The 12845-nt window shown below is 44.4% G+C and overlaps 1 protein-coding gene across 3 annotated transcripts in view; it reads left to right on the plus strand.

Moving 5' to 3' along the window:
• Nucleotides 1-12845, plus strand: part of LOC128758949 (MAM domain-containing glycosylphosphatidylinositol anchor protein 1) — a 194075-nt gene that overhangs the window by 93713 nt on the left and 87517 nt on the right. For all 3 annotated transcript variants that reach the window (XM_053865466.1, XM_053865467.1, XM_053865468.1), the window contains one exon: nt 5647-5821. In XM_053865466.1, coding sequence (XP_053721441.1) covers nt 5647-5821 — 175 coding nt within the window. The remainder of the gene's footprint in view (nt 1-5646; nt 5822-12845) is intronic.

The following is a 12845-nucleotide window of genomic DNA, read 5'->3' on the forward strand; positions in this document are numbered from 1 at the left end:
AAGAAAAAGAAACTCGGTGTTTGCGGCAAGAAATTGTCCAGCTAAGTTATTTTGAAACTTACATGAACCTGAAAAGTTCTCATCCACACAGGGCCAGGTCTCATTGTAACAGGAGCGGTTCCCCTCTGGTTCTGAGGCCACTTGAAAGTCTTTCTTATTTCTACAACACACTGATTCAAGGAGGCTAATACTGGCTTTGAGAAGGTATCACTTCCAAACAGCATACTTGAAACTGCAGCTGTGGTTAGCAGAAGGCTGTTCATTCGCATCAGTTAACAGGCCGCAAACAAACGTTGGTTGCTCACATGTCCGGGAGACGAGTTGCCAACTCCGAATTCATGACGTTCTCTATGTTTTGGAAAGGCACCACTGATGTTTTTGTGCGTTTTGGCTTGTTCCTTCATACGTTTTTGGCCTCTCTCTGCTCTGATTCCGTCTTCCACATCTGGCTGCCTCATGGTGACGCTGTTGCCGCCAACTCTGGAATAGCTTTTCTCAGTCTGGTGGCTTACGACCGTTGTCACAGGAACGCGCATTTGGAATACGCAGGACCACACCCCCTCACTGAGCAGGACTATGATTGGTTTAAAAAAATGAACTATGAATTAGTTATCCATTTTTCTCAGCACGGAAGTTCAGGATTGTAGAATGGCGTTGCAGAGAAACTGTAATAGGGTGAACCCATTTAAAAAGGCTAAATAGATACTAGTGATGAGCAGATCAGGTTTAATGAAACACTACTGAAGGGTTGATGAGGCTTCATGAAACAGTGTTCTGATTTTCAGAGGCCACCAGGTGGCACTGTCTGGGCTTGAACAACTGATCCAATGAAACCTCAACGCATTTCTAAACCAAGAGTGCCATCTAGTGGCCTCTGGAAATTAGGACAGTGTTTCGTCAACATTGCAATGCTGTTTCACGACACCTCATCTACCCATCACTAATACACACCGGACTCACCGGACTGACAGTCTTCCACAAAGATGACAAACGTACCATGACTTCCGCTGTCTGGGCTGACCTTTTAATACCTCTTACCTGGAACTTCTGTAAAGCCGCCAGCAGAAGCAGAGAGTGAGTCATGCCTGGAGATTTACAGAGTTACAGGCGATTATGCTCAATGACATCATGATCTTCAACCACAGCAAATTCCACACAAAGGCAGCGAGGAGGCTGACGATGGCTCCAGCCGCTTGGATTGGACCGATGCCATGACGTCGGTGTAAGTGTGAGGAGGACGTGACGGAACCGGACTCGATAACGCTGACACATATTCGTGGCTCTAAGACGTGGCGTCGTATGACTCCTCACTGTCGTAAGGTTCTTAGCTCATACTCTGCTTCACACGCCGTTGACTTTGTGTAATCTTCTGAGTGCCATGAAACATCCCCCTCCACAATCCCTTGACGTCCTTCTCTCACTTGTGATGCCGCGGGAAAAAAGAAAAAAGAATATTATTTTACTTGCCTATTGCGAAGCCATTTTTTTATTCCTCTCAAGCTAAGCCTAATCTCTCCGTATTGGAATCAAACAAGTAACTCTTAAAAGGCCCCATTTTGAGAATCCACATCAAACAAAACGTCCGACTTATCTCTTAATCCCAGAATAGAAGGGCTGAAAGTGGAGGAGCAGAGCCGCACTCGGGGAGCACTTTCACCTTCGGGTTCAGTCTCTTTTTTACTCTCTCACAGAGACGCAAACACAACAACGGTGACCATGCAGGCTGTGATCAGTAAACCGTGGACAGAAAGGGTTCGCTTCATTGCTCACCTTGGCTGCTTGGATCAATGGCCTCCTTTAAATCCCTCCCACAAACAGAGCTGAATAAACAGACAAGGAGCGTTTACACAAACCCCGATAATCCACTAATCCACAAAACAACACGCACACGCTCAATAACATCAGCCAATCCGTGAGGATTTCCTTTTATATATACATGACCCATGCTGTCCGTGCCGTTTGTACCTGGCAAGAAACAGTCAAGTGACTTATTAATTATCCTCCAAGATGAATCATAATCACTCATTATTTTACGCCTACAGCTAAAAGTCGTACGCATTTTTTTTAATTTATGTGTTGGGAACTTGAGGGCTCCCAGTTGTATATGTAACGTCTGTATAACTAGTCTCAGATGACTCCCGAATTACTGTTTACTTCTGGGCAAAAAAATAAAAAAATAAATTAAAAGGTGGGAGGATGACAAGCCGACAATTTGTTTGCTTGTTCTCATTTTAAGAGCTCCGTAGGTGTCGCTCTCGGTTAACAATTGATTTGGGCTTTCATTGAAATGGTTGTTCAAATCCAAAGATTTTAGAGCAGAGAGTGTCCTGAAAATAAGGACAGTGTTTCATGAAGCCTCATCAGCCCATCACTTGTGGAATATTCTGATACACCAAGTCGCTCAGAATCCTGACAGATATTGTTGTAAAATACCAATTTCAGAAACACAATGTTGTGTGTTTTCTAAAGTAAGCTAATGAAAGTCAAGAAACTACCGTAATTTCTGGACTATAAGCCACTACTTGAACCCTGCATCTTATATAACAAAATATTGAGCTTTGTCACATCAAACTGATGAAGCGACCAAAGTGTTTTATTGGCCTCAATGCGTCTGCTTTCGCCTGCGTGTCCGCATTTCCAGGAGGACAAAGACGAGAAGCAGCAGCTGAGATTGTGGTGTCGGAACCTCAGACACACAGGCGAAAACAGCACATTTTGAGCGCTTTAATGTCAAGAAAATATGTGAGGAGCTGATGATTCGAGTTCAGAACATTGGCACAGTTTGTTTCATGAGTCTCTGCGCTGGACCCTTGTTTCAAAGAAGTGATCCTCATGCATATTTACGCCGGGTGCACCACTGACCTTTCTACGGTGCAGACAGCACCACTGCACCCACGGCTTATAGACTGGTGCTGCTTATGTACGAACATGATCTATTTTCCTTCTTGAATTTAGTGAGTGCGGCTAATATTCAAGTGCATACGGTAATCACATTAGCAAACCTGCAACATTATGACTTCACGTGAACTACACAATGTAATTTAGAAACTGTCCTCGTCTGATGTGTGTGTGTGTGTGTGTGGATGCATTTGATGAGATGATGTTTCTTGTCACCGTTGGTTGAGCACTGTTGTCAGAGCTTGATGAGATAATTGAAGCGTGAAACATCCACACACAGTTTGTTATCACTGTTAATGGTCTGAGTTAAGCATCAGCGGCTCCATGACAGCACTTAGTGACACCGACTCCCACCACATGCTAATGTGTCGACGGCGTTTTATGCAGTCACACATTCCATCGACAGTTCTCTCCGTCGGTTTTCAATTTGCCGAATGTCAAGTTTTACTCGGCTCTTTGATTCTCAAACAAAGATAGATTATACTGTAAAGCGGTGTTTGAGGAACTGAAGGGTTGTCGCGCTGTTCATGGGCTGAACACATTCATCACAGAGGCAACAAAGGGTTTACGGTCGTTGCTCCAGGCACTTCAGTTCGGTCAGACGCTGCGGAAAACAGCCACAAATCATCTGGAAGCAGCGAGGAGAACTGAGGTTTGTTAAATCTTTCACAAGGATGTTGGCTTAACAGGCAGATGACTGATAAACCAGAACATTCACGGGTGCAGAAAGTACGACAAGCATCTCAAATGAAACTCAAAGTACACCATTCATCTGAAACTGCTAATATGGATGAACGCTATTCAATTTAAAGTGTCACTCGCACTTTATGCTTGACCACCATATTACAGCTATTTTGAATTGATTCGTCGAAGATCAACAGTGCTAGAGTGGCCACTAGGAGAGCCATTGTTCCTTTTTGAGAGCACTGACTGGGGAGAACAAAGGGTGAGAGAGTGAGAGAGGTTCAAATATAAAGGAAAGAAGTTGCTCAGCGGACACGAGATCAGCCAGTGGAACCATTGATCAGTCAGACAAACAGAGTTGCAGTCTACAGAAGAATAACGGAGCAACTAACTGTTTTCATTCTCACTGAAATCACTGTTTTTTTATTGAAAGTGACTTTTGTTTGAGTCGTTGGTCTGTTTATTCAGTGAACCTTAATCAAACAATTGCAAGTGATTTCACGGCGGTACGAGGAGACTTAAATGTCACGCCTCAATCAGAGCGATGGAATCTGCCGAAAACAGTGAACACGATGTTCCCGCCTGCTGTTTTATTGACTCACTTTCAAGAACAGGAAGGTTTGTTTTGGGTCCGCAAGAGCTCTGCTTTTATTCATTGAATCTTCATGTCATTTTGTTTCTCTTGTTTTCACCGCAGTCAACTTTTTAGTTTGAGTTCAAGTTGATGCTGCCTTTGACCAGGACGTGATAACTGAAACAAGGATGTCGGTCGTACCAGGTTTAAATTGCCACTGATGCAGTGAACATATGTTGTCTACAAAGGTGCTTCTGTTGAATCACAGCGCTAAATAAGTATAAATCTAGTTCTAAGCGAATCAAAGTGGGAGCTGGAAACAAGCCTTTGTGACATCACTGGAGGTGGATCTGTTTGGCGCAGCATTAGAATGCAGGTAAAAAAGCTCTTCAGCTTCAGGATCAGAGGAGAACTGGCGATGACAGCTGGATATTCTAATGGTGCCAGTGAGCATGTCCCTCATTCTCCAAACTAGAGCAGGCTGCTCTAGTTTGGAGAATGAGGGATGAGTGGCAACCACCTGCGTTTGGCTGCTTTGACAGATGATTTTCCCCTGATGGTTTGACTCAAATGGGTTTGTAACCTGCTGCAAATGCCCAGGGTTTTCCAACGTAAACAAGTGTTAATAGCAAGCTATTAAAACAGCAGAGAAGCTGTCAAAAACATGGGTGTGGCGGTGTCAATACTCGCCGGTTAAAGACTCCGTCCGTCCCACTGTTGACCCAAACGCATCACACGTTTTGTCCTGCTGACCCTTCTGAAGAGGGTTTTACATTCCATTTACATTAAGGTTTGGTGTTGACCCGTTCAGACACTTCATCCTCTCACAATAGTCCGAGTCGTCGCTTCCACAACAACATGGTTGGGATCAAAACAAGTCCTTGGTTTACGTCAACCTGATCTTCTTCCTGAAAAACCATTGACAAATCCCTCATTATTGGCTGATATTGCTGCTACTTGTACCGTTCAGTGTACTGCGCCAGTGTTTGGTCCCTCCAGTGAACATTTTTTTTGAGAATGAAAACATTTCTTCTTTCTAATTATGAATTGTTTGGTGTTGGTGACCTGTTAATGTTGGCGTGTCATCATGGATCCATAGAGACCCATCCATTTACAGGAGGACAATTCAAGCGCACTTTTAAAATATGAACTCACTTCAAAAGTGGAAAACAGAAGACGAAGGTCACAATCAGAACATCACAAGTTGTCTCCAACATATCCCATAACTTCACTGAAGAGATTATTAGCACATGGCATAGCATAGCATTAGTCTTTGAATGGACCAGGGGTCATGTCCTTTGATGTGTCCTGAAGTGAGTTCCTGGATATCAAGTCAAAATATTGCAAAATTCCATGCACTGGTTAGTATAAAATGATTAGGATCACGTCTTTATTCTGAGCTGCTCCAGTTTGTGATGGCAGCAGTTCTCGCACTCAGTTTAAGAAGCCATTGTCTAGGGCAAATTCCTGACCTCTTCCTTGTCCCTCAGGTTCGTTGGACCAAGACAGCAGGAAGTGCGTCGGACAAGTTCCAGGAAACATCCATCTACAACGAGACGCTCCGCATCGAGGGCATCCAGCGGGTGCAGGGGGGTCGCTACTACTGTAAGGCCGACAACGGGATCGGAGTGGCTGCCATCCGGTCCATCCGCGTCGATGTGCAGTGTGAGTAAGACCTGAAGGTTTTCCAGCTTCCACCTCCACTGATGCTTGACCATAACAGGAGTTGAATCGCGATGTGGCTAGCTCATTGATGAACGTCATCCACCAAAAATGCCATCACCACGCTTCAAAATGTGGTTACTCCCTACCCTCTTTGGTTACCAGTCCTTCAGCTCCCTTTTCACGCTGCAGCACTTCTTTCACTGTTCAACCCTGTGCATCTCATTGAAGAATTTGTGCAACAGACAATTGAATTTGCAGCTAATGGTCCACTCAGTGACAACCTCTGGGCTGGTTTTGTAGACAGGTTAAGTTGTCATTTTAAAGGACACCTGCAGAATTTTCTCCATTCCTTTCAGTAAAAACTCAAAAATTAGAACATTTACAAAACACCTGGTAAATGGGGTTGTTGGATCAAGGTCATTTCAAGAGTGATAATTTGGTTGAAAATAAACCCTTATTCACCACCACTTCATCTCTTTCCAAATTCATATCTTTGTGTGTGTGTTTGAGTTTTGCATGCTGAGTGTGAGTCTTATGCAGCTGCACCCAGATCTCCACTAGACTTTCCTCCTCTTCATCATCACACTGAAGAGATGCTTTACTGGTACCATTGTTGTTGGTTTGACAGCATTAGCGGGTGGTTGCTTGATATGCTGTATGTACTGATGGGTACGTCATGGCGACGTTTCTCTCGTTGAATGCCAAAGCCACCGTATTCATATGTGTCACCAGTAACCCATTCTCACTCACAAGGTGTCATTACTGACTCTTTTTACAAAGTCAGGTTTCTAAGAAGCACATTTACACATAGGTGTTTCAATGGGGTCTGAAGTTTACCTCCCGCGTGACACGGCACCAGAGGTGGACAAAGGGCTGCCCCGGGCTTTCAATTCATTATTTTTTGATGTTCATTTTTTCTGTTTTTATTTCTGAATTAGATTATTTACATGAATAATTCTAGGATTTTTTTGTCCCTCAAAATAAATAAAGAATAACGATGAAAATACCTTGAAATAAAGCACTTTAAAAATATGTCCTTCCATTGCTTATCATTCGTATTGAGAATCTTGAATAAAACTATGAATAAAAAATGTAAATATATGTGAAAAACACACACACAAGCTCAATGAAAGAAAGGACTGCCATAATCCTCACAGAAGAAGATGCAATTTATCGGCCACAGGAATCAACATTGTAATCGCCAGTACGTCAAGGAAAACATGAAACTGAAATAAACCCAATGAAATAAAAGAAAACCAATGATCAGAACCGACGACCAGTTCAGTGAAGGTGAAGTCTTCATAAATGACTACTGTATAGCTCAAATGCTAATCTAGCAACGTATCTTTGGTGTCGGAGAACAAATACGTTCATCAGCGTCTTCATCGCTGAATGTATTTCACTGTAACTTCAAAACTTCAAAACTGACATACATTTTTTTGCTCTAGTCTTTTATGAAAGTTTAGAAACCAAACAAAAGTTTGACCCAATTCTCAATGGTGAAACCAATTTATAAAGCATGTCCAAATGAATCTTTTAGTCTCGACCAGCGAGAGAGAAATCAATTTGAATTGTGTGATACAGTAGCATTGAGAGCACAAGCCCGTCACTGAATCGGACTGAATTCATGAAACTAAAAGGTGCACAGCTGTCGCGGCTCAAGGAAGCCTGAGCTGCTTTTTCAGCGTCTTTGTGGTGGCGAGGTTATGAAATATGAAAAGTGGACCTTGTTCGCTCCCAAGGCTCGTGGTCCCTGTCCACGTGTGTTGAGTTCATTGTAATATAATCGTCCAATATTTCAGAAATTATGAAAACATAAACGCCACGAAAACCTTGCTTTAATTGATGGATTTAATTGAGGAGCGTCGCAGTGTTGGAGGGTCTTTGTGCTGCTGTTTATTTCAGGTCACATCGGCAGGCAGGCTCCACACGTCAATAGTGTTTCACTGTTAATTCAAGGCCTGTTACTCCTCCTCCTGTTTATTGGGTTCTCGCATCGATTCAATCATTTCAATGGTCAGTTTACAGACTATTAGAGAATCGGTCACTTTCAGAGGCTCTTAAACGCTAGTGAACTTTCATAACCTCTGACTGAGCATTAGATATGGACTGAAAGGTGAGAATGAGCGGCTCAGTGTTTCAGGTCTTTGGTAGCTCTTATAGATACAGAGGGTGTTTTTGTGTGTCTGTGCCTGTGGGTCTGACACACACTGGTTTCTGGTTACCATCATTTCTCTGTCTGGACGTGTCGTAGTCGGGCCACCTAACCCAAACTCAGTCGAGGCTGAGACCGAGGGTGAACTCTGATTCCTCCCTTTATCCTTAATCCTTAACCCTCAACCATGGCCCTCAAAACCAAGTTTCAAGTCCTACCACAACACCAAGACTTACCTGATCCAGTAAACAGAATAAATCACTTCAATGCCATCATTGGAACGAACCTTTAATTTGACTTCCAGTTTGATCTTGATCTTGGTCTCACCGCCTCAATGGTCTTGGACATGGTCTCTGTGTGCTCTGGTCATGGCCATCTGGATGTCAGTCATTTGAGACAGGACATGTTCGTAGAGATTCCATCCAAACCTACTGGCAACAAGGTGATCCATGTGTTGTTTGTCTGTAGTTACAGAATCTAAATCCAGAGAGACGGACTGGTAGCGGTTTAGAAATGTAGTCAAGTCCTGGTCCACACATCCTGGCCTGCAGTCCCCGACCGTTCAGACTGCTCAATGTCATCCTCTTTGTATTCCAAGCGTCTGTTGAGGTGTTGGATTGGTCAAGCCGTTCCACTTGGTAAAATAGTCTGGTCGTAGGACTCGAGCCTGGAAGCTTGCGCTCGTGATACAGTGCTCAGAAATGAAACAACGGGGACCTTGCTGCTTTGTGAAAGTCTTTAGTATTTGTCACGTAAAAGCAAGATGGAGGTTTCAGTTAGGATAAGGCAGCGGGTGGCACTCATTTCCTGTCGGGCAAGACACGTTGGACCAATCTTAAGGCTGGATGCTACCGTGAGGAGGACGGCCCACCTTGAGTTGTGTATTACCATGTGTTTGTGACCAGTTTTCACTTGATGATTTGTGAATTTCTTGTAACAAATCAGATGAATATTTGGCTTAGCTGTCCCGTAGCTGAAGTGATCTTCCTCCTGGGATGTGTTACTTATCCCGGCTCTCCTCCTTAATGGCCCCCTCCGCCCGTCCCCCAGGCTGGAGGTGTTACTGCTCCCCAGGTGCTCACTTGCTTCCCCCTCAGGGAGCTGGTAATTGCTGAGGTTCTGCTAGTAAACAGATCTTATTGTGACAGGAGCCGCGTGAAGCTAATCAGCTCTGTCGGCGGAGTCTTGTTCAATCCCTCTCCACCCCAACTCCCCCCCGCACACAAGGTTAGAGCCAGCAGCGTTCCGCCGAGCGTCCTCCGCAGGGCGACTTAAGCGTCGGAGCAGTGTAACAATTAGACGAGGCTAAAGAGAAAAGAGCGGCGGAGAAGGAGGTCGAGTGAAGTGGGTGGAATGATTGATGAGAGCTGGAGGATGAGGTGAGACGGAGGAGAGAGGAACAGACTCAGCTGACAGCAGGTGATGCCGTTTGATTCCGTCTGAGCTCCTCACGAGACGAAACTAGGGGAAAAACTCTGGAGCCCAACTCTGACGGAGATGGCGAGATTCTTGGCTTTATGTTGATCTAGAAGTGCGGTTCTCACATGTTGGTACTCCGGGGGAACGGCTTCTGATGCGTTGATCAGATGAAGAAAGGCTCAGATACATGTGGCCTTCAGGCCATGCCTTGCCCAGGACTGATCTTGTACCAAGAGATGGATTCCAAAAATCTGACAAAGGGGTTTTTGCATGATGGACAGGTAAATAATCCTGGATCTAATCTTACAAACTCAGACCTGTTGGGTTTGTTCAGCTTTTCATCCCAAACTGTTGGACTCAGGCCACTGAGTGCATTAGTGAGAGGAGGGTGCCTTGTTAGCAGGTAAGTTCTGAAGCCACTCAGATCCTGCAGTAACTCAGCAGCTCTTGCCCTTTCTACGCTCCAGTGCGCAAATGTCAAGTGTGTGTGGTGGAGACCGCTGATGAGTCTGTCCTCTATGGGAGGCTGCAGGGGCAGAGATGGTGCGCTCGATTATATCATATCAGTGAGAAACTTCGGGTCAGGAGTCTTTCTGGCCAAAGTTTGCTTCTGAACTCAAATAAAAATGTTGTGAAAGACCCGACAAGCGGCCAATAAGATTTGCAAGTGCTGAACCAATCCATCCATCCATCCTCGCTCAATAATCTAGGTCCCCTCTCCGGGGCTACGCCTGCTAGATTTGACTGGAGGATCCTGCGAGGCTCCCAGGCCAGTGAAGAGATCTCATCTTTCCACCTGGTCCTGGGTCGACACCTCAGTCTCCTGCCAGCTGGCCGTGCCTGAAACACCTCCAAAGGGAGCTGCCCAGAGGGCGTCCTCATGATATGCCCGAACCTCCTCATCTGGCTCCTTTCAATGCGGACAAAGGAAACTCATATCAGCTGCAAGATCTCCTTCTTTCTGACATGATGTGCCGAACAATCCATCCCAAAATTTGAAGGAGGGGTCAGATGTTTTCTGTTCTACACCTCCATAAAAGACTTCTCTATACAAACATCAATCCAAGAAGGAAAGTGAGAAAGAAGAAGAAGGAGGTTATTTTCATTTCAGTCATGTGAAATCAATCAGGTCTAGTGGAGCGAGTGACGGGCAGATGAAGCTTCATGAAACAGTGTCCTCATTTTCAGAGCTCACGAGATAGCGCTTTTGGTTTTTGAAAAAATTATGTGTGGTTAGCTTGAAATGGTTGTTCAAATCCAAGCATTTTAGAGTAAGCAGAGCCATATAGTGGGCTCTGGAAAGGAGGACACTGTTTCATGAAGCCTCATAAGCCCATCACTAGCACAAGGTACTAAACGCATTCATGTGGTAGTGATGGGACTCCATGCTCTACAATGTTTGGCGTCAAGAATCTGTCAAGAACAAGATGTAACTGAACATCTTCGGGTCATCAGGAGGGTGTTGCCAAAGACTTGACATGCAGACACTAAGATTTGTGCGCGCTGAACTGAAACATCCTGAATTAAAAACTGAAATTATGCTTTTCCGTAATACACCCATGTAAAAGACTTACAAACAGCAAGCAGGGAAGGCATTTTCTACATTAAATCGATCCAATATGATGTTGTTCACGCGGTATTCAAAATGATTATGGTTATTAGCGAAGATGAATCCATTTAGCTCTGTTCTGTCTAAAAGTAGAGTTTCACTCATCCCACTCTGAACACTCTTTGTTGCATCGCGACATATTTTTGAGGCCAAACAAATCCCCATAACTCTAGAGAAGTATAGAATTGTTTACTCCCTCCACTAATGTTTTTTTTTTTTTAAAGTTTCTCTTACACACTTAAGAGTTTTCCTCATTCTTCCATCTGGTTGTCATTTCGATCCACACTCCGACTTCCCTCGCCGCCTCTGACGCACGCACGCTGAGCCGCGATGAGACTGGAGTCAGTTGGAGTCTCTCATCACTCAGCGGCGCGTCTCCATCACAAAGTCTGAATTCAGGTCTGACTTCCACTCGCGCTCCTCACTTATTGATACACAATCTCACACCAAGTCATTTGCATTCACAGCGCTACATGTATGCACACGCCAAGCCGCGAACATGCGAACTTCAAAGGGGAGCGTGTGTGTGGGAGAGCAGCAGGAAGGAGAGAAATGACGGTTGAAAATGAGAGTCGAGATCCGGCGCAGAGGGCAGCGTTCTATATTCTCTTTAAGTAGCTTTTCTGCCAAGTTATTTGCACGTTCCACCGACGCAAACACGCAACTAATATCACCTATCCCTTCTACTTCATTACCGTTCCACGCAGATAGAAGAGCGGTGTTCATGAGTCCACATCTCCTTATTAACTACAGCCAGTGGCTGATGTCAGCGTGCTCTTCCTCCAGCGATGGATCCGCTTTAAGGACCTGGTGTGGACAAATGATAAAATCTATGTGCTAATGAGGAGAAGTGAAGAGCCAGCGTCACTGCCTGCTGTGTTGAAGCTAACTCCAGATCCAGACACCCTGATCTGAGGTGCCATCATACCTGATGGCCATTAATTAATGCTAGCACTGCGTCAACACGGCGGAAAAGCCTGGGAAAGTGATACAGCTCTATTTCGAGGCTCTTAAAACTTATGGCGTAAAAACAAGTTTGATTTGCTCCTATTTAGATTATGACGGGGTTTTTTTATCTCATGGAAAGATATTGAGTCCCACTGAGTGATGGCGATGCACCGCGATTTTCCCTCCAATTCCACGACACGAAACGTTCACATTTATATGACACGAAACGCTCACATTTGTACGACATGAAACGCTCACATTTGCCCACAATTATTGGCGCCAATGGTCGCAATCCATACATGAACGATTCTGAATCCATTCATAAGTGTCAAAGTCCCCATGATGGAAGAGTAGTATAGAAGGAGGAACTAACTAGTGCGACGTAAACAAACATGGCTGACCACAAGATCCATCTCAGGCTATTTCTGACCGTCTACATCCCGACCTTGTGGAACATATCAGCAGCTACTGTTTCAATTGCCACCTTTACCTCTCAGACTCTGCCCATCCAAACCACCGTCAGTCTCCGCTGTTGTGAGGAGCTCTGGAAGAAAACAACGAGTGCTCACTACACGCTGTCAGCCTGGAAACTACTCACGGAACTTTATAATATAGAAAAAAGGTACTTATTCATCATCATTTTTCATTTAGCATGTATATTTATTTATTTATTTATTGTGTGTTCTTTGCACTTGAAATACTAAAGTTAAGTTCCTTATTCCGTGACATGCTGTTCCAGAAAGATAGATAACTCTTTTTTTTTTTTTAATCTGCTGCAAGATCGGCCATTTTTGGCCGAAGCAATCGATTTAAAAAAAATCCTGGACTACTGGAAATACTGGTTATAGGACACTCTCTTTAGCCTCTTGAAGTTTAGAGACTCAAGAAGAAGA

Source organism: Synchiropus splendidus, chromosome 5 (assembly GCF_027744825.2).
Source record: "Synchiropus splendidus isolate RoL2022-P1 chromosome 5, RoL_Sspl_1.0, whole genome shotgun sequence".
NCBI lineage: Eukaryota > Metazoa > Chordata > Actinopteri > Syngnathiformes > Callionymidae > Synchiropus > Synchiropus splendidus.